The sequence below is a fragment of the Meles meles genome, chromosome 15, assembly GCF_922984935.1.
Source record: "Meles meles chromosome 15, mMelMel3.1 paternal haplotype, whole genome shotgun sequence".
NCBI lineage: Eukaryota > Metazoa > Chordata > Mammalia > Carnivora > Mustelidae > Meles > Meles meles.
In genome coordinates, this window is record NC_060080.1 from 40,762,364 (window position 1) to 40,785,528 (window position 23,165).

The window sequence follows — 23,165 nt, forward strand, 5'->3', positions numbered from 1 at the left end:
TCTGGTTTCAAGCTAGGTGTCCAAAGGGCATTTACAAAAATAGCTTTTTTTTTTTTTTTAAAGATTTTATTTTTTTATTTGACAGACAGAGATCACAAGTAGGCAGAGAGAGAGAGAGAGGAAGAAGCAGGCTCCCTGCAGAGCAGAGAGCCCGATGTGGGGCTCGATCCCAGGACTCTGGGATCATGACCTGAGCCGAAGGCAGAGGCTTTAACCCACTGAGCCACCCAGGTGCCTTTTTTTGTTTGTTTTTAAGATTTTATTTATTTATTTGACAGAAAGAGACAGCGAGAGGAGGAACGCAAGCAGGGGGAGCGGGAGAGGGAGAAGCAGGCTTCCTGCTGAGCAGGGCTTGATACCAGGGCTCTGGAATCATGACCTAAGCCAAAGCCAGATGCTTAATGACTGAGCCACCCAAGCATCCTGTCTTCAAATAATCTTTTTAATCAGTTTTTGTTGTTTTATTGTTTTTATTTTGTTTTGTTTTCTTTTTTTTATCTGTTTAAAGCTGAGGGGTAGGTCAGGAAAAGAAGGAATGAGGGGAGAAGAGACAAAGCTGAAACCCACTTGAAAAACTCTTCTGAGCCACCTTGTAATTTGCCAACAGCTGCCAAAGAGCTCCATCTTTAAACCATCTTTCCTGCAAATCTTCCTACAAATCCTGCAGAACATTTCTTTGACCTGAAATTAGCTGTTTGGACACTGAACTAGACAAACCAGTACTTCGGAGGACAAAGAAGAAACCAGATCAGTGGCTAAAGAAAAAAAGAATTCAAAATGAATGTGTCTGACAGCTGCTGTCTTAGCCAGTGCCCCCCTGCATGTCAGGCATTGTTTCCATTCAGAAAACTGCCTGTCTTTATTCCCCTAAGGATTTTAATTCAACTTCAACATAGGAGAAAGTAGAAAGTAATGAAAAGCCTCTTAAATACCAGGCACAGACACCTTCCTAGAAAAGCTATTATCTCATTTTCTCAATAATTTCTTAATTCCCTTCTTGCTTTTCATATCATCTTGAGAAACTGATTTCTCATAGAAACATCTGTTAAAAACATCATAACATATGCACACTGGATTATCCCAGAACAAACCTGGAAACTCTGTCTCCAGATAGGTGTCTCCTATCATTTCCTCCCCGGCTCACAACCCAAAAATCTGCTGGGATGCTAATGGCTGTATCACCCTTAAAATGGAAAGTACTATGATCTATCTGATTTTAAATAAGTAAATGTGTTCAAAATAACTATTATTTAAAAATATGCAAAGACAGCCAAACACTAAAGATAGAAAAAGGTGATTTATAAAACAGAAAGTGTTTTGGGTCAAAACCAACAAAAAGCACAAAAGATAAAAAGTACCAAACCCCTAATCTTCTATAGTTTCTCTAGCTGAATGCAGCTGAGCGCAATAACAACATGGTTGCCTATAGCAACTGTATTTCTCAAATCCTATGTATTTCTCCACTATTATTAAATAAAATACCCTTGTTAGTTCACACAATAGCAGACAGCATCCAACTGCATTCTTTGATAAAGAATGCTAGCAGTAGAAGTCAAAGCCTATTTTTTTTAATAATTTATTTTTTAATAAACATATGATGTATTTTTATCCCCAGGGGTACAGGTCTGTGAATTGCCAGGTTTACACACTTCACAGCACTCACCATAGCACATATCCTCCCCATTGTCCATAACCCCACTCCCCCTCTCCCAACCACCCCTCCTCCCAGCAACCCTCAGTTTGTTTTTGTGAGATTAAGAGTCACTTATGGTTTGTCTCCCTCCCAATCCCATCTTGTTTTTTTATTCTTCTCCTATCCCCCTAACCCCCATGTTGCATCTCCACGTCCTCATATCAGGGAGATCATATGATAGTTGTCTTTCTCCGATTGACTTACTTCACTAAGCATGATACCCTCTAGTTCCATCCACGTCATCGCAAATGGCAAGATTTCATTTCTTTTGATGGCTGCATAGTATTCCATTGTATATATATACACAACTTCTTTATCCATTCATCTATTGATGGACATCTAAGTTCTTTCCATAGTTTGGCTATTGTAGACATTGCTGCTATAAACATTCGGGTGCACGTGCCCCTTCGGATCACTACGTTTGTATCTTTAGGGTAAATACCCAGTAGGGCAATTGCTGGTCATAGGGTAGTTCTATTTTCAACTTTTTGAGGAAACTCCATGCTGTTTTCCAGAGTGGCTGCACCAGCTTTCATTCCCACCAACAGTGTAGGAGGGTTCCCCTTTCTCCGCATCCTCACCAGCATCTGTCATTTCCTGACTGGTTAATTTTAGCCATTCTGAATGGTGTGAGGTGATATCTCATTGTGGTTTTGATTTGTATTTCCCTGATGCCGAGGGATGTGGAACACTTTTTCATGTGTCTGTTGGCCATCTGGATGTCTTCTCTGCAGAAATGTCTGTTCATGTCCTCTGCCCATTTTTTGATTGGATTATTTGTTCTTTGGGTGTTGAGTTTGTTAAGTTCCTTATAGATTTTTGGACACTAGCCCTTTATCTGATATGTCATTTGCAAATATCTTCTCCCATTCTGTCAGTTGTCTTTTGTTTTTGTTAACTGTTTCCTTTGCTGTGCAAAAGCTTTTGATCTTGATGAAATCCCAATAGTTCACTGTTGCCCTTGCTTCCCTTGCCTTTGGCAATGTTCCTAGGAAGATGGTGCTGCGGCTGAGGTCGAAGAGGTTGCTGCCTGCGTTCTCCCCAAGGATTTTTTTTTTTTTTTTAAGATTTTATTTATTTGACAGAGAGAGATCACAACTAGGTAGAGAGGCAGGCAGAGAGAGGAGGAAGCAGGCTCCCCACTGAACAGAGAGCCTGATGTGGGGCTCGATCCCAGGACCCTGAGATCATGACCTGAGCCGAAGGCAGAGGCTTAACCCACTGAGCCACCCAGGTGCCCCTCCCCAAGGATTTTGATGGATTCCTTTCTCACGTTGAGGTCCTTCATCAATTTTGAGTCTATTTTCATGGGTGGTGTAAGGAAGTGGTCCAATTTCATTTTTCTGCATGTGGCTGTCCAATTTTCCCAGCAACATTTATTGAAGAGGCTGTCTTTTTTCCATTGGACATTCTTTCCTGCTTTGTCGAAGATTAGTTGACCATGGAGTTGAGGGTCTATTTCGGGGCTCTCTGTTCTGTTCCACTGATCTATGTGTCTGTTTTTGTGCCAGTACCATGCTGTCTTGATGATCACAGCTTTGTAATAGAGCTTGAAGTCCAGAATTGTGATGCCACCAACTTTGGATTTCTTCTTCAACATTCCTCTGGCTATTCAGGGTCTTTTCTGGTTCCATATAAATTATAGGGTTATTTGTTCCATTTCTTTGAAAAAAATGGATGGTATTTTGATAGGGATTGCATTAAATGTGTAAATTGCTTTAGGTAGCACAGACATTTTCACAATATTTATTCTTCCAATCCAGGAGCATGGAACATTTTTCCATTTCTTTGTGTCTTCCTCAATTTCTTTCATGAGTACTTTATAGTTTTCTGCATATAGATTCTTAGCCTCTTTGGTTAGGTTTATTCCTAGGTATCTTATAGTTTTGGGTGCAATTGTAAATGGGATTGACTCCTTAATTTATCTTTCTTCTGTCTTGTTGTTGGTGTAGAGAAATGCAACTGATTTCTGTGCATTGATTTTATATCCTGACACCTTACTGAATTCCTGTACAAGTTCTAGCAGTTTTGGAGTGAAGTCTTTTGGGTTTTCCACATATAGTATCATACCATCTGCGAAGAGTGATAGTTTGACTTCTTTGCTGATTTGGATGCCTTTAATTTCTTTTTGTTGTCTGATTGCTGAGGCTAGGACTTCTAGTACTATGTTGAATAGCAGTGGTGATAATGGACATCCCTGCCGTGTTCCTGACCTTAACGGAAAAGCTTTCAGTTTTTCTCCATTGAGAATGATATTTGCGGTGGGTTTTTCATAGATGGCTTTGATAATATTGAGGTACGTGCCCTCTATCCCTACACTCTGAAGAGTTTTGATCAGGAAGGGATGTTGTACTTTGTCAAATACTTTTTCAGCATCTATTGAGAGTATCATATGGTTCTTGTTCTTTCTTTTATTAATGTGTTGTATCACATTGATTGATTTGCGGATGCTGAACCAACCCTGCAGCCCTGGAATAAATCCCACTTGGTCGTGGTGAATAATCCTTTTAATGTACTGTTGAATCCTATTGGCTAGTATTTTGGTGAGAATTTTTGCATCTGTGTTCATCAAGGATATTGGTCTGTAGTTCTCTTTTTTGGTGGGATCCTTGTCTGGTTTTGGGATCAAGGTGATGCTGGCCTCATAAAATGAGTTTGAAAGTTTTCCTTCCATTTCTATTTTTTGGAACAGTTTCAGGAGAATAGGAATTAGTTCTTCTTTAAATGTTTGGTAGAATTCCCCTGGGAAGCCGTCTGGCTCTGGGCTTTTGTTTGTTTGGAGATTTTTGAGGACTATTTCAATCTCCTTACTGGTTATGGGCCTGTTCGGGTATTTCCTTGGTGTTAGCTGTGATCTCTCCTCTTTCATTCATGATTTTATTTATTTGGGTCCTTTCTCTTTTCTTTTTGATAAGTCTGGCCAGGGGCTTATCAATCTTATTAATTCTTTCAAAGAAACAGCTCCTAGTTTCGTTGATTTGTTCTATTGTTTTTTTGGTTTCTATTTCATTGATTTCTGTTCTGATCTTTATGATTTCTCTTCTCCTGCTGGGTATAGGATTTCTTTCTTGTTCTTTCTCCAGCTCCTTTAGGTGTAGGGTTAGGTTGTGTACTTGAGACCTTTCTTGTTTCTTGAGAAAGGCGTGTACTGCTATATGTTTTCCTCTCAGGACTGCCTTTGCTGTGTCCCACAGATTTTGAACTGTTTTGTTTTCATTATCATTTGTTTCCATGAATTTTTTCAATTCTTCTTTAATTTCCTGGTTGACCCATTCATTCTTTAGAAGGATGCTGTTTAGTCTCCATGTATTTGGGTTCTTTCCAAATTTCCTCTTGTGATTGAGTTCTACCTTCAGAGCATTGTGGTCTGAAAATATGCAGGGAATGATCCCAATCTTTTGATACCGGTTGAGACCTGATTTAGGACCTAGGATATGATCTATTCTGGAGAATGTTCCATGTGCACTTGAGAAGAATGTGTATTCTGTTGCTTTGGGATGAAATGTTCTGAATATATCTGTGATGTCCATCTGGTCCAGTGTGCTATTTAAGGCCTTTATTTCCTTGTTGATCTTTTGCTTGGATGATCTGTCCATTTCAGCGAGGGGAGTGTTAAAGTCCCCTACTATTATTGTATTATTATTGATGTGTCTCTTTGATTTTTTTTTTATTTTAAAAGATTTTATTTATTTGATAGATCACAAGTAGGCAGAGAGGCAGGCAGAGAGAGAAGGAGGGGAAGCAGGCTCCCTGCTGAGCAAATAGCCCGATGTGGGGCTCAGTCTCAGGACCCTGAGATCATGACCTGAGCCGAAGGCAGAGGCTTAACCCGCTGAGCCACCCAGGTGCCCCTGTTTCTTTGATTTTGTTATTAATTGGTTTATATAGTTGGCTGCTCCCACGTTAGGGGCATAGATATTTAAAATTGTTAGAGCTTCTTGCTGGACAGACCCTTTGAGTATGATATAGTGTCCTTCCTCATCTCTTATTACAGTCTTTGGCTTAAAATCTAATTGACATGATATAAGGATTGCCACCCCAGCTTTCTTCTGATGTCCATTAGCATGGTAAATTGTTTTCCATCCCTTCACTTTTAATCTGGAGGTGTCTTCGGGTCTAAAATGAGTTTTTTGTAGGCAACATATAGATGGGTTTTGTTTTCTTATCCATTCTGATACCCTGTGTCTTTTGATTGGGGCATTTAGCCCATTAGCATTCAGGGTAACTATTGAGAGGTATGAATTTAGTGCCATTGTATTGCCTGTAAGGTGACTGTTACTGTATATTGTCTCTGTTCCTTTCTGATCTACTACTTTTAGGCTCTCTCTTTGCTTAGAGGACCCCTTTCAATATTTCCTGTAGAGCTGGTTTGGTGTTTGCAAATTCTTTCAGTTTTTGTTTATCCTGGAAGCTTTTTTCTCTCCTTCTATTTTCAATGATAGCCTACCTGTATATAGTATTCTTGGCTGCATGTTTTTCTCATTTAGTCCTCTGAATATATCATGCCAGCTCTTTCTGGCCTGCTAGGTCTCTGAGGATAAGTCTGCTGCCAATCTAATATTTTTACCATTGTATGTTACACACTGCTTTTCCCGGGCTGTTTTCAGGATTTTCTCTTTGTCACTAAGACTTGTAAATTTTACTATTAGGTGATAGGGTGTGGACCTATTCTTCTTGATTTTGAGGGGTTTTCTCTGCACCTCCTGGATTTTGATGCTCTTTCTCTTTGCCACAGTAGGGAAATTCTCTCCAATAATTCTCTCCAATATACCTTCTGCTCCCCTCTCTCTCTCTTCTTCTTCTGGAATCCCAATTATTCTAATGTTGTTTCATCTTATGGTGTCACTTATCTCTTGAATTCTCCCCTTGTGGTCCAGTAGCTGTTTGTCCCTCTTTTGCTTGGCTTCTTTATTCTCTGTCATTTGGTCTTCTATATCACTAATTCTTTCTTCTGCCTCATTTATCCTAGCAGTGAGAGCCTCCATTTTTGATTGCACCTCATTAATAGCTTTTTTGATTTCAACTTGGTTAGATTTTAGTTCTTTTATTTCTCCAGAAAGGGCTTTTATATCTCCAGAGAGGGTTTCTCTAATATCTTCCATGCCTTTTTTGAGCCTGGCTAGAACCTTGAGAACTGTCATTCTGAACTCTAGATCTGACATATTACTAATGTCTGCATTGATTAGGTCCCTAGCCTTCGGTACTGCCTCTTGTTCTTTTTTCTGTGGTGAATTTTTCCGCCTTGTCATTTTGTCCAGATAAAAGTATATGAAGGAGCAAGTAAAATACTAAAAGGGTGGCAAAGACCCCAGAAAAATGCACTTTAACCAAATCAGAAGAGACCCCAAATTGTGGGGGGCGGGATAAAAAGAGGTTCAGGAAAAAAAAAAAAATTTAAAAAAGAAAACAAATAAAGAAAAAATATAAAAAAGAAAAAAAAATATATATATTAGATAAACTAGTTTAAAAACATTAAAAAAGAAAAGGGTAAAAGTTAAAAAAATTTAGTAGAAGAAAAAAAATGGGAAAAAAATTACATTAATTGCAAGACTAAAGAATCATGGGGAGAAAGCCATGAGTTCCGTGCTTTGCTGTCTCCTCCTCTGGAATTCTGCTGCTGTCCTTGGTATTGAACCTGCTTTCCTTGGTAGGTGAACTTCGTCCTGGCTGGATTTTTTGTTGCTCTTCTGGGGGAGGGGCCCGTTGTAGTGACTCTCAAGTGTCTTTGCCCGAGGCGGAATTGCACCGCCCTTACTGGGGGCCGGACTAAGTACTCCGGTCGGGTTTGCTTTCAGGAGCTTTTGTTCCCTGAACGCTTTCCGTAGAGTTCTGGTGGACGGGAATGAAAATGGCGGCTTCCCAGTCTCTGGCCCGGAGGAGCCGAGAGCCCGGGGCCCCACTCTTCAGTGCGCCCCCAGAGAACAGCTCCCAATCACTCCCGCATCCCCGGCCTCCGGCCGTGCTCTGAGCTCACCCAGCCTGCGACCAGTTCAAGGTAACCCCGAGCTGAGAGCTCACTCCTCTGCTCTGTCTCTGTAGCCGGCTTCCCCGTTCTAATACCTGGAAGCTCTGGGACACTCCGACACTCCCGATCCTTCTGTGACCCTGCGGGACCTGGGGCCACGCTGACCCTGCGTGGGCTTCACCCCGGTTTAGCCTCTGGAGCAATGTCCCTCAGTGGAATAGCTCCCGGCAAGCGGCAGAGCAACGGAGCACAAAATCAGGACTCTTAAAAGTCTGTTCTACTGAGGGACTGTTTCTAGAATTGCTGTTCTTCTCTTCGATCTCCCGTTGGAATTGTAGGTGTTTCCAATGTTTAGATAAGCTATCTAGCTGATCTCCTGCTACCTGATGTAGTCTCAGCTTGCTACTTCTCCGCCATCTTGACTCCTCCCCCAAAGCCCATTTTTTTTTTAATGTATATTTGGCTTTTAAATGCTTACCTTTACTGATTATCTGATTAAAAGGGTAAACGTGAATTAGAGTATTTAAGAAAGTATATAAAATTAAATTAGAAGATTTATAAAAACTGTGGTTCACTCCACCATTATTGCCCCTAATAAGGAAATAAATGTGTTAGGAAGTTAGTTCTATATACGTACATATCAAAATAGTCTCTTGGGGTGCCTGGGTGGCTCACTTCAGTTAAGCACCTACTTTTGGCTCAGGTCATGATCCCAGGGTCCTGGGATTGAGCCCCACGTCCCTGCATTGGGCTCCTTGCTGAGAGGGAAGTGTGCTTCTCCCTCTCCCTCTGCACTTCCTCACCCAGTTTGTGTTCTCTCTCTCTTGCTCTGCCCCCTTTCTCTCAAATAAATAAAATCTTAAAAAAATAAAATAAAATAGGGGCGCCTGGGTGGCCCAGTGAGTTAAGTCTCTGCCTTCAGCTCATGTCATAGTCTCAGGGTCCTGGGATCGAGCCCCACATCAGGCTCTCTGCTCAGAAGGGAGCCTGCTTCCCCCCTCTCGGCCTGCCTCTCTGCCTTCTTGTGATTTCTCTCAGTATCGAATAAATAAAATCTTTAAAAAATAATAAAAATAAAATAAAATGGTCTCTCAATGAAATACAGATATATTGATAGTAAGTCTCAAAAGTCCTATAGACAATTTAAAACATGTATCACTTCTCCCAGCGGTCATGCATAAATCATATCTATCAATGTTAATCTGGTTTGCAGATTTGATCTAATACTTTCCTGCTTGTTTTATTTAGAGATCAATGCATCTAATTGTTTATACACAAACTGCCACAACAGTGATGATAATTTCTATTTTGTGCTCTATGACACTTAAACAACTATTTAAATATTAATAAATATCAGCTAATACTGACTATTCTGAATCATTAAAAATGACTTAAAGGTCCTTTTATGCTCTTACTTTTCTCCATAATAACAGTCACTGTTAAAGTTTAGGTATGTACGTACGTATGTGATCTGCTCCAACTCCCCACCCTGAGATGGAGAGTCGCAGGCTCTTCCAACCCAGCCAGCCAGGCGCCACAGGAGTTATCACTCAAAATAAAATCGTCTCAAGTCAGACTGTGGGAAATTTCCAAAAACCATTCTTTCTCCTTGATTTTGATTTCTTATAAGCGGAACACAGTAAAACCACATTATTTCAAATATATTTCATTCTGTTATGAACACATCTAGGTCTTCATTAAAAAGGGAGGGAAATGTATCATTCACATAAAGGAAGAGAATTCAAACGCTGGCCACTGCCCTAACCCCCGTTCTGGAGAGCAATGAAAATGAATAGATATATCAAATGAAAAACAGAAAGCAAAAATTTCCCAGCAATAACCTATTTGAGCCCCGTGGTTCTGTTCATAATTTCTGGAAGTGGGAAGACAATGTTGGTAAACAAAAAAGTGCCGTTATCTTTTAAGCATAATATTCTACAGATAAATTAGAAGAGATTTACTAAAGGAAGGAGTGAAAGAAGATAACTACGTATCATTAATGAAACGTTGCAGCGTGTTTCATCTAAAAGCAACAACAAAATCCCTGAAGGCTTTCTAGTTAAGGGCAGTGCAAGCTCAAATGGAAGACTGAAGAAAAATCTCAGGAGTGTTTTCTCAGTTCCCTCTTATGTCCAAAGAAAAGTTTTTCTACCTATGTTTCTTCTGCCATCCTAACACTTCCTCAATAATCCATATTTGCAAATCCCATTTGACCACGATTGCGCACCTCTACTACCAGATTGATGGAATTTAGTATATGTGCTGCCGAAGCGAGCACAAGATTGATGGAATTTAAAATTACATACTGTGCTCCTTCCCCTCTTAATTCTTCCCACAACCAAAATCCAGTTAGTTGCCCCAATCTACCAACTCCCAGGGATTTTAAGAACTCATGCTTCATTTCAAAATCAAACTGTTTATCATATTTGGTGTAACTACTGAGATTATACCCAATCTGCTTCTTACATTTTTAACTAGTCATCACCTTCACTATGCATTCTATATCAGATGTTGTTTTTCACAGTATCTGGCTCTGAAAGGTCCCTTCCATACCCTCAAAATCAAAAGTGTCTTGAGTAACTGCAAATTAATCTTAAGAATGGAGGCAAATCAGAGGTTGGGGCCTTAGAGTCCCTAGTTGAGAAAGGAAACAAAAATATGGACAAGGTTACAAAGTTGTCTACAAAGTTGTTTCAGTAGACTTTCTTGCTAGCTGTGTCAGGTATCAGTAAATGCTTATTACTGGTAACAATGACATCTGCAGTGACATAGCCTCTTGCCCCTAAATGCTCCAGATGGATGCTGGTTAGAGGAGTGAGATCCTTAAGTCCTCTAGGAAGATACAAACAGCTGGCCTAGAGGACACATGCAGGGAACACAGGGGCAAAAGAAGACAGCACACTGAGCATTCAGAAAGAAAACTACAACAGGAAGAGAAAAGGAGGGACAGTTCATTGTTAAATACAGTCCCCCATCAAAATGACGAATCATTCTTAAAATCCAGAACTTTTCCATGTTTGACTAACCATGACTTTGGCAAAACACTGCAATGGGGGCTGAAGTACACCTAGCAAGGGGACACCTTTTAGTAACATCACCCTGACATTTATACAACTGTAACGTTATGAGAGCTGATAACATGCTCCAAACGTGTACGGAGAGCCACTCAAAATATTTAATAACTGGGGTGGCACAGGCACCAGTCCTCCAGCAATGAAGAGTAGTCAGGAAGCCATACATGGTGCAGCCTGGGATTGAGGAGGACATGATTTACGTGAAGAAAAAACCCTGTCCTTCATATCAAAGATTCTTACTTTCTTGCCGTTTTTCACTTGAAATGCCTGCGTGGAAACACATGGCAGATGCAGTGTTCTTGCAGACTAGGGGCTGACGAGGAGGCAGCAATCCCTAAAATACTCTACCAACATCATTCAAAAAACAGTAAGGCCACTGTCTTGAGCTATGTACCGAAAGCCTGCAAACTTTCCAGGCGTGTAGTGAACAGGACTTCTGAGAGACACACCACGAAACCATTTTGTAGACACCAAGTATTTAATTTTCAAACCATGGATCAGGTATAGAGGAGTGTAAACAAATTTTGAGTGTTTACTCTCAGGAAAAAAATAAAGGCAAAGCTGCTGAGGCAAACCTAATGATTCTTATTTTAAAGAATCAGCCTTTCATTCATGGAAAGGACTTAACTTTCTGCTAGATTCTCCCATTTTGGCTGCGGAATACCGAGTAGCCTTCCTGTCCGGGTTGGGTGATGAAAGCACTGTACCAGGACCTACCACCTAGTAACGATTTTAAGAATGCCTGCTTCAGTGGAGACACCCCTTTCTACTGTATCTAGGTAACTAAAGTACCCAAACTTCAAAGAAATTAAGTAAAAAAGAAATTACTCCCAATTTCCTCCAACAACCAGGACAGAGATGCAACCAAGCCCACATTCCTCAGACTGGTACCTGGACTGTTCCCGAAGGAAGCAAAGTCACCTTTACAGAATAAGAACAGACTAAGAACAGTAGTAAAACGTGACAACAGTTTTCTGAGGCTGCAAGATGGTGCAAGACGAAAGCAGTTCTGAGCTGTTAGGTAGTAAGATTTGGCTGGAGGACAAACGTAATGTAAATTTACCAAATGTTTGAACTATAAATCTCTTGAGCAACTTTAAGCATCCAGCTAAGCAGTGTAAATGGGAATAGAAGTAAACCTGAATTACACACAAGTGTAACGGCAGAGCTGTAGTCAAGAGATAAGAGGACAGTGGTTAAGTAGGGACTCTACAACCCAGAGGGACTCTGGCTGAGTTCAAACACCTGGCTCTGCCCCTTAGTAGCCGTGTGTCCCTGGACACACTATTTCTCTTGAGTTCTCAGCTTATTTGGTTTGAGTACACTTAGGGGTTTATTAGTTGATGCAATGTGCAACTGCTTGTGCCAAAATTCTCCAAATTCCAGACCCAGAGTTCCACCTCTCATCTCTTACTTTATTTACTATTACCCATGGTAAAGGGGGGTGTACTTTATCATTTCTTAAAAGCTGAATATATGCTGACTCAGATGTCAAATAAAATATCCAAAAGGCTTTCAAGGCAAGATTTTCTTTGTGCATTATTCTAGGTCCTTGGTTTTTAGCCAAAGGGGAAAATTAGAGTAGGAGGAATTTCTAAGGACTTTACAGCTTTGATCTGACGAAAACTAAGTAAGTGATCTGTTACAATGAGATGTGACAAAGGATTACTATACTTAATGACTTAAGATTTAAAATTTTTCTTGCGAAGGTTTCCTCGTCAAAGAGAAATGAAGCAGGTAGCAAGAGTACTCTAGAAAGAGCTATGCTGCAGGCTGGGGTGCTTTCACCCTATGCACAGGGCATTTGCTAAGGGCTCCTGAATCCTGAGCTTCTGGCAACAGGGTAAGAAAGGCTAGTGCAAACAAATGAAGCGTGCTATCTTGCACACGTGCAGCCTCCTAGGATGTGTAAAACTTGCTGTTAAAAGATAATTTTAATAACTATTATGCCAACAGTATCAGTCCACTTAGCAGGAGATAAGCTGACAGTGACCTAGCTTTATTTTTGTAGAAATAATGTACTTCAACACATCCTTTTAGACATAAGGCTGCTTCACTTACCACTTCTGTTGATGTTTCTGCATGTTCAGAAGTAACATGTTCTTGAAGAGATGTCTCCGTATAGCCCATTTTTCCACAATAGGGACAAGTAAAAGACTGTGGCTGCTCTACAGAGAAAGCTTCCCCACCATAGTATAAATCTGAAAAATAACGTGGAGTTGCAGTAAGAAATAATTATTGCTTTTTTGTTATTTTTTTTTTACTACATAAAAATGTAAACAGAGGGTACAATAATGCAACATAGAAGTGTGCCTGAAATCTCCAACAACCTCACTCTGTCAAGGAGTGCTTGCGAACCTCTCTGCTTACGAATGCAACATCCTTATTCTCCCTGGACTCCATGACACCCCTCCAAAATTTCTTTTCTACCCATATAGCTATTATTGCCTTAAGAGAAAAATAAAGCAAATAACTTCTTATATCTTCATTTAATTTTGAATTTTTTTTTTTTGGAAGACTTTAAGTAATCTCTACATCTAAGGTGGGGCTTAAACTCATGACCCCAAGATCAAGAGTCACATGCCCTTCTGACTGAGTCAGCCAGGCACCCTCTCCCTTCATTTAATTTTGAAACAGCTCTCTTTCACATCTAGTTCTAATTTTATTGTAATTTATTTTTTCTTTATCTCTTATGTGTAGCAATGCCAATCTCACCACAAAGAATTAGCAGGGTGAGGGGCACCTTGTGGCTCAATCGGTGGAGTATGTGTGACTCTTGATTTTGAGGTTGTGAGTTCAAGCCCCATGTTGGGTGTAGAGATTACTTAAAAATAAAATCTTGGGCGCCTGGGTGGCTCAGTGGGTTAAGCCACTGCCTTCGGCTCAGGTCATGATCTCAGGGTCCTGGGATTGAGTCCCCCATCGGGCTCTCTGCTCAGCAGCGAGCCTGCTTCCCTCTCTCTTTCTCTGCCTGCCTCTCTGCCTACTTGTGATCTCTCGCTGTCAAATAAATAAATAAAATCTTTAAAAAAAAAATCTTAAAAAAACAAAAAAAAAACAAAAAACCAATCAGCAGGGTGTATCCTAATACAAGAACACAAGTGCTCAGAGATTGTGACTGCGATCAATACCCCAACTCTCAGATGCAGTTATCTGTCTAAAGCACACACCATTCCTACAGCAGGAGGGACCCTAAGCATTCAGTTCTTGTAAAATGCTAACCTGAATGGAGAAACATACTCTGTCCAAGTTGGTTACTAAAGAATCAACCAATTAAAGATATTCCATGCAAATAATCTGTTTGCCTCATTAGTACATTTCAAGTTCTGTTTTTCTCCATTTTCTCCATTTCTCCATTAGAAAATACAATTGCAAGTATATTTAGTATGTTATGTCCCTTCATTATAAAGAACTATATGTAACATGACACAAATGCTTAGTAAGATATGACCATTTTTATGAAAAGAGAAAATGAAAGAGTATTCACTATATGACAGATTTGTTCACATTCGTTTTTAGGAAGATTCAGACTATCTTAAAAATATTTACCCATTTATTATATGCGTAAGACTTGCCAGGTGGATTTGGGGTAGATGGGGATAAATATATAAAAATGAATAAAACTTGTTCCCCTGATAAAGGGCGTGTACAAAAAACCCATAGCTAACATCATACTTATTGGTGAAAAGACTGGATGTCTTCCTCCCTAAGACCTGGAACAAGATAAAAATGTCCATTCTTTTAAAGATGTCCACTTGTTAAAAGATTATTATTTTAAAGATTATTATTAAAGATTATTTGAGAGAGAGAATGCTCAGTCAGTCAAGTGGCCAACTCTTTATCTCAGGGCCCTGAGTTCAAGCCTTGCATCAGGCTCCACACTAGACGTGGAGCCTAGTTTTATAAATAAATAAAAGTCGGTGTTGGGGGGCTGGGTGGCTCAGTCAGTTAAACAGTTGCCTTCGGGGCGCCTGGGTGGCTCAGTGGGTTAAAGCCTCTGCCTTTGGCTCAGGTCATGATCCCAGGGTCCTGGGATCAAGCCCCACATAGGGCTCTCTGCTCAGCAGGGAGCCTGCTTCCCTCTCTCTCTGCCTGCCTCTCTGCCTACTCTGTCAAATAAATAAAATCTTAAAAAAACAAAAACAAAAACAAAAAACAGTTGCCTTTGGCTCAGGTCATAATCCCAGGGTCCTGTGGTGAAGCCCTGCCTCAGGCTCAGCAGGGAGTCTGCTTCTCCCTCTCCCTCCTACTCTGCCTACTTGTCCCCTCTCTCTGTGTCAAATAAATAAATAAAATCTTAAAAAAAAAAAAAAAAGGTGAAAAGACTCATGGAATGCAAGAAAATTTCTGCAAATCATCCACCTGATAAGGAACTTGTATAAAGAGTATACAAGGAATTATTAAAACTCAATAATAAAAAAAGACATATTACCCAATTAAAAAATGGGCAAAGGATCTGAACTGATATTTCACCAATGCAGATCTACTGCATGACCAGTAGGCATAAGAAAAGATGGTCACTATCATTAGCCATCAGAGAAAAACAAACCCAAAACAACAAAAAACCCACGAGATACTACCTCACAGCAACTGTGATGGCTGTAAACAGAAAGATAACAAGTGCTGACTGCGTAAGAAATTACAGCATGAAACATTTATAGCTTTTCTTATGGCTTAATAAGGTCTTTTTTTTTTAAGATTTTATTTATTTATTTGACAGACAGAGATCACAAGTAGGCAGAGAGGCAGGCAGAGAGAGAGAGAGGAGGAAGCAGGCTCCTTGTGGAGCAGTGAGCCCGATGCGGGACTCGATCCCAGGACCCTGGGATCATGACCTGAGCTGAAGGCAGAGGCTTTAACCCACTGAGCCACCCAGGCGCCCTTAATAAGGTCTTCTAATCAACTGTAGAAACAGTCTGCTTTCTGATAATCAGAGCAAGAATACTGTATGCTGTTGGCAAGAACAGTCCATTGGCTTTACTCCTTCTATACTGAGGCACTCTTCCATCTCAGACCTTGTCAGTTTTACAGATCTCTGAATGGCTTTCATGAACAATTAAGCTATCATTAAGAGAATTACTTAGAATATAGAAGTAAGATTCATGTTATGTTTAATGTATCCTATTGGCAAGTCTTAGAACATTTTGCCTTTCCTTTTTCATGCATATACACACAAATTTCTAAAAGACAACCCATCAGAATGTGAACTAAATACATACCAAAATCTACTCTTGTTAATATGCACTGCATCGGGTGGTCAGTTGTATGCCTTGTTGTTGTTGCACCACTTTCATAACAAGATGCACAAAGATCGTAATCGTAGCAAATTAAACACTTATATCTGCGACCTCGAAAATTTCCTTTTAAACATGCATCACAGCTGACACCTATTAAAAAAAAGAAATATCATTAATTAGCAACTGTAATAGGCCACACTCCATTTCATTTTTATAAAATTTTTAAGGTACACACTTAACCCCATATTTCCTTCCCAAAATGACTAGAAACAACATAGTAAAATGTTCTAAGAATTTCCAACAATATGGTGGATCTGTTACTCTGATTTATATTCCTAATGAAAATAACTTTAAAAAATTATGGCATTTGCAACAGCATTTAAAAAATGCCTACCAATAAATCTAACCAAAGAAAGGCAACTCTTTATGAAGCAAATAAGTGCACATACATTCAGGGATGCCTGGTTGGTTCAGTGGGTAGGGTGTGTAACTCTTGACCTTGGGGTTGTAGGCTCGAACCCCACGATAGATGCGGAGAGTACATAAAAAAATAAATAAATAGAAGCTTTAAATAAATACACACACACACACGCTCAAAGACATTTAAAGGACTTTAAAAAATAAAAGTATCAGGTTCACAGATGGGAAGCTTCAATGAAATGAAATGTCAATTCTCCCCAAATCAATTGATAGAATCAACACAATTCTAATCAAAATCACGAAAAACTTTTTGTGGAACATGACAAGCTGACTCAAATTTTTATGAAAGTTGCAAAAGGCCAAGAATAACCAAGATATTCCTGAAGAAAAATAAGATGGAGGGATCTGCTTAACATATCAAGCGCTATTATAAGGCTACAGTTAGCAGTGCCTGGGTGGCTCAGCTGGTTGTGTTAAGCCTCAGACTCTTGGTTTAGACTCAAGTCATGATCTCAGGATCCTGGGATGGAGACCCACATGGGGCTCCCTCCTCATCAGGAAGTCTGCTGGTCCCTCTCTCTGCCTCACCCCTCCTCTGTGCATGCTTGCTCAACAGTGTGCACACTCTCTCTGTCTCTCACAAATACTTAAAAAACTAAAAAATAATAAAAGTATAGTAATTAAGACAGGATACTACTAGCATGGAGACAGATCAACTGACCGATGAAAGAGAATAGAAGGCCCAAAACAGATGCTGAAATCTATTTTATGACAACATGTTGAAATCTATTTTATGACAACAAAGGCCCTAGAGATTAGTGGGGAATAGAAGGAGGAGACAATGAATGGTGCCAGGACAGGTGAATCGGTATGTGGGAAAATAAAATCAGATCTCCGCCATAGATCCACACAGAAACATCAATTCCAGATGGTTTAAAGACAAATGCCAAAGGAAAATGCAGGGGGGGGGGTTCTCTGGAAGACAATATAGGGGAATATCTTTATGTGCTCAGAGTAGGAAACAATTTCTTAAAACACACACACACATGGTCCAAATCATAAGTTTAACTACATTAAGCTCTAAATGCCCTAAAAAGAGCCCTTAAATGCTCTTTCCATTCCTAGTGATGGAAAGAGAAGGCCCCAAAACTGATGACACGTGCAACATGCACAACAGACAACAGTTTGGGGTTCAGAATACATTAAGAACTCTGACATTATCAGTAAGAAAATGACCAACATCCAACAGAAAAATGGGCAAATGGGCAAAGACTTGAGTGGGCACTACAAAGAACAATAAATACAAGTGACTAGGAAATACATGAAAATATGCTTAATCTCATCAGTCATCAAAGAAGTACAAATTCACAAGCTATCATTTCACACTACCAGTCTGGCAAAAACCTAGAAATCTGAGGATTTCAAATGCTAGTGAGGCTACGCTAGTGAAGATAGAACAGAAACACTTCTACTCTGCTAGTGGGAGCATACATCAGTACAACGACTTGGAAAATTTTGTTCACATTCCACTCAAGTTAAATCTGTGCAATTCCTAGGAGTCTGAGACTTCACTTGTAAGTAGATTCCCTGGGGAATCTTTGTCTATGTGTATCAGAAGAATGTAGAAGAATGTTCACAGCAGTTTTTGCAACGGCATGGGGGAGGTGGGGTGTTAACAACCCAAAGGTCCCATAATAGTCTATATTATAGCATGAATTAGAAAATGCATCATAGGGGCGCCTGGGTGGCTCAGTGGGTTAAAGCCTCTGCCTTTGGCTCAGGTTGTGATCCCAGGGTCCTGGGATTGAGGCCCCGCATCGGGTTCTCTGCTTGGCAGGGAGCCTGCTTCCCCCACCCTCCCCGTGCCTGCCTCTCTGCCTACTTGTGATCTGTCTCTGTCAAATGAATAAATAAAATCTTAAAAAAAAAAAAAAAAGAAAAAGAAAATGCATCATAGCGGCGTCTGGGTGGCTCAGTTGTTAAGCAACTGCCTTCAGCTCAGGTCATGATCCCAGAGTCCTGGAATGGAGCCCTGCATGGGGCTCCCTGCTCAGCAGGGAGCCTGCTTCTCCCTCTCCCACTCCCCATGCTTGTGTTTCCTCTCTAACTCCCTGTCAAATAAGTAAATTAAATATTAAAAAAAAAAAAAAAAGAAGAAAATGCATCATAGCCGCAGGCAAGGACTTCAAGAATCTCACATGACTGAAACAAAGTCTCAAATGGATATATATAGTTTAAAGTCCCAAAAACACTTTCTAGTTTAGGAAATCAAACATGTAATGAAACTATAAAAGGAAAATGGAATGCTAAAATTTTGGTCAGTGGTGCCCTCTGAGGGGTATAGAGCCCTCAGTGCATCTTGAAAGGTTAGGACTGACACTTTTAGATCTGGTAGAGGGGGTCTGTAGTACCACTCTTGTTTTTCCTTTAAGTAATTTCTACACCTAACATGGGGCTTGAACTCATGACCCTGATATCAAGAGTCATATGCTCCTCTGACTGAGCCAGTTAGGTGCCCCTGAAGGTCTTACATTATTTCATTTGGATGTATTAAGAAGATGTTATCACATTTTCTGGTATACTAATATTCAATATAAGTGCTAGTATATACAAACTTTTAAATCAGTCTTCAAGGGGCACTGGGTGGTTCAGTGGGTTAAGCCTCTGCCTTTGGCTCAGGTCATGATCTCAGTGCCCAGGGATCAAGCCCTGCATAGGCTATCTGCTCAGCAGGGAGCCTGCTTCCCCCTCTCTCTCTGCCTGCTGCTCTGCCTACTTGAGTTCTCTGTCTGTCAAATAAATAAATAAAATCTTAAAAAAAAAAAGTCAGCCCTCAAAACACCCTTCCAGATTGTTAAGATTTTCCAAGTTGTACTGAGATCTCACGAAGTTACACTGAAAGCCAATGATGGCATGAAGCCAACAGTTTTTCAGCAAATTCAGTAAATACTGATTGAGTGCCTACCATGTTCTAGGCCGTGGGGCTAGAGCAATAAACACACAGAGCTCTGCCCCTGTGAAGCTAACATTTTAGTGGGTAAAGACAGGTATAGAAACAAATGAAGCTGTAAAGCAAATCAGGAGAAAGCGCTATGGAGAAAAAAAAAGCAGAAAAGGAAAAACTGTGTAGGCAACAAAGCTTCACAGAAAAGATGGTATGTGAGCAAAAAGATGGAATACTTCAAAATTTGCTCATTCAAAACAGCTGCCAGGCAGGCCAATGCTTCCAACATAACATTAAAGATACTGAAAAGGGATAAAATAACTATTCAGATCACAATGGAAGTTTAATGTAATTGGATACAGTAACTTTGCCAAACAAATGTGGCATGAACTGTGCTAAAAAGGTGGCAGAAAGGAAAACCCAGCTTTGAACACTAACTTTTTGGTGTGTCCTGTCTGAGGTCACCCTGCAGGCCTGGCTTTTCTTTCCGTAGTGGGGGCGCCTGCTGACCGGTATAATGACCAAAACTTTTGGCAACTGTGCATGGCGACACCACCAAACTCCACAACCACCACTTTGAGCAGGTCTGATGATGCTCATCCTTTCCCTGTTTCACTATTCTAATATAATTCTAAGTTACCTAAATCTAAATGCCCATAGTTCTCCTACAGGGTGAGGGTGCGGGGTGGTGGGAGGCTTCACCCACAGCCCAGCTGCAGTTCAGTAACTGTCAGACCTTTAAGAAACAGGGCTGCTGGGCGCCTGGCTGGCTCAGTCAGTACAGAATCCGACCCTTGCTCAGGATTGTGTCTCATCCCCATGCTGGGTAGAGAGATTACTTAAAAACAATAAAATCTTAAGAAGCAGGGTTGTTGTTTTTAAGATTACTATTTTTTGATGGGAGTCACTTCTAATTTTAGTATATGTGCTGCTGATGTGACCATGATGGAGTCATTTCTGAAATGTATGTTTTTCTAACTTTTTTTTTTTTTTTTTATTTGACAGATCACAAGCAGGCAGATAGGCAGGCAGAGAGAGAGAGAGAGAGAGAGAGAGAGAGAGGAGAAAGCAGGCTCCCCGCGGAGCAGAGAGCCCGATGCGGGACTCGATCCCAGGACCCTGAGACCATGACCCGAGCCGAAGGCAGAGGCCCAACCCACTGAACCACCCAGGCGCCCCCTAACTTTTTTAAAAAAAAGATTTTATTTATTTATTTGAGAGAGAGAGAGCACGCGCACGAGCATGAGCAGGGGGCAGAGGCAGAAGGACAAGCAGACTCCCTGCTGAGCAGGAAGCCCGACTAGGGACTTGATCCCAAGACCTTGGGATCATGACCTGAGCCAAAGGCAGATGCTTACTCGACTGAGCCACCCAGGTGACCCGTATGTTTTCTAACTTCTTAAACACTTAAGACATTCAACAATGTTTAGGATTCAAAGTTATTATTTCAAACACAAATACTTATTTCAGCCAAACCACCAAACATTATGTTGGGTAAGTTCCTAGCAGGGTTTCTTAAAACCTTTATAATAATCTATGGTGGCAAGTATTCGAGGGAGGGTTTTTGTGTGTGTGTGATTAGTGGACTATAAATAAAAAACTGAGGAGGTGAAAATGTTTTATACCACATAGTTCTCCACACGGCCTGCCCTTCTCATTGTATTAACTCTGCCATTTAACACTTCCAATTAAATACTTCTAATCTGTCAACATAAGCTTAAATCAATACCTAATGAGTCAATATCTAATTTTACAGAAGATTCCATACCACCTTCTGACTGGAAAGCAAAGCACAGAAGCAGGCATGGGCTTTGCGGCAGTTTCTCAACAGCAACCACGTCTTCCCCCACTCCCACTTAGAATTACCAAGCCTCATTTAGCTTTGAAAAGGAGCCCAGATTTCCCACTTAAAACAGAGTCCCTTCTAAGTATATCTGTCTGAATTCATTGTGTAACACAGACTAACAGAATTTGCTCCCTTAGTGTCAACTACAGGCAATCTACAGTTCCTATTAGAGAAAATGAGTTAGCTTGTTGCTGCACTGTCCCTTGGGTTAACAGCTGTGGTGCTACCTGTTATCAGGAGGCTCAGGAAAATCTGAAACAGAACATATATGTGGTATATGTAAAATTACCAATTCCTTGATAGGAAGAACGGAGCTGCTTCTGATTAGATGTTAAGAATTAACGTTCCCAAAGAATAGTATGATGTTACAACAGAAATAAGAGTTCAGGGTGCCTGGGTGGCTCAGTGGGTCAAACCCTCTGCCTTCAGCTCAGGTCATGATCCCAGCGACCTAGGATCGAGCCGCATCAGGCCCTCTGCTCAGCGGGGAGCCTGCTTCCTCCTCTCTCTCTGCCTGACTCTCTGCCTACTTGTGATCTGTCAAATAAGTAAACAAAATCTTTTTTAAAAAAAGAAATAAGAGTTCAAATATTGTCAAACAAAATACTGCCTTGTGAGACAAGGCTGGGGGACCACTGGGTGTTAGCAGTGAGATCTACTGGATTAAAAACACTATTTAGGTTCATCTAACCTACACTAAACACATCCTGCAAAAACTGAGTTAACCAAATAATAAAACAGGCAACTCATCTTTGAATAATCTAGTGTTAGCCATCATGTGTCATAAATGAATTTGGTAAGCACTGGTTTATAAGATGGTAACTGCACAAGCTACATCATAAAGTTATGATGGGATATTTGTGATCTGCATCTGACCAAGCTACAATATAAAATGCTAGGAAATATAGTTTAACCTCAATTATGATATTGGCCCTGGTGAAACTTAAATGAAGAGAATGTGTATATCTGACAATGCCTATCTGTAAGAGGGATATCTGAGCACAGTCACATCCTCAACATTTACCTTTTTATTTAACAGTGCTATAAAATAAATACACAAAGGCTATGAACTAAAAAACAAACAAACAAACAAACAAACAAAAAATCAAAGGAAAGAATGCCCTCTAGTGGGAACATAAAATAAGTTAAAAAAAACAACCCACTGAAGTACTATGTAAAAAGTCTTTTTTACCCTTAATTTTTAAAAATGAAAAAAAGGGGGCACCTGGGTGGCTCAGTGGGTTAAAGCCTCTGCCTTCGGCTCTGGTCATGATCCCAGGCTTCTGGGATGGAGCCCCGCATCGGGCTCTCTGCTCCGCAGGGAGCCTGCTTCCCCCTCTCTCTCTGCCTGCCTCTCTGCCTACTTGTGATTTCTGTCTGTCAAATAAATAAATAAAAATCTTTTTAAAAAGATAAATAAAAAATAAAAGTGAAACAAAGGCTTTTACAGTTGTTTATTCACAGAGATTTATTTATTTTTAAAGATTATTTTAAAATACTTTCTACACCCAATGTGGGGCTCAAACTTACAACCTCGAGGATCAAGAATTACACGCTCTACTAACTGAGTTAGCCAGGCACCCCTATTTACAGTTTCACCTTTTATCACCCAAAAGGTGATATAGCCTTTTCATTGGAATAAATTTTTAGGTAGGGAAGAGCTGATTGGAAGGGAAGGTCAATAAAGGGCAGCGATGTGTCAAGGATCACAGTGAAAAAGAACAGAGAAGGAAACTGACCCCACCTAGAATTTGAAGGCCTAGGATTATACAGTATTTGTCAGTGACAATTTTTTAAAAAAGATTTTATTTGTTTGACAGAGAGAGAAAGCATAAGCAGGGGGAGCTGCAGAGGGAGAGGGAGAAACAGGTTCCTTGCTTGATCCCAGGACCCGGGGTTCATGATCTAGGCTGAAAGCAGATGCTTACCGTGTGAGCCACTCAGGCACCCCGTCAAAGACAATCTATTCTGACTTCTAGTGCCACG

At 40.4% G+C, this 23,165-nt stretch overlaps 1 protein-coding gene across 1 annotated transcript in view; it reads right to left on the reverse strand.

Annotated features, from left to right (window-relative positions):
- The window catches only part of KCMF1 (potassium channel modulatory factor 1), an 81,107-nt gene that overhangs the window by 17,468 nt on the left and 40,474 nt on the right, over nt 1-23,165 (reverse strand). The window contains exons 2-3 of the mRNA XM_045979399.1: nt 15,952-16,119; nt 12,794-12,933 (exon numbers count right to left, since the gene is read on the reverse strand). Coding sequence (XP_045835355.1) covers nt 12,794-12,933; nt 15,952-16,119 — 308 coding nt within the window. The remainder of the gene's footprint in view (nt 1-12,793; nt 12,934-15,951; nt 16,120-23,165) is intronic.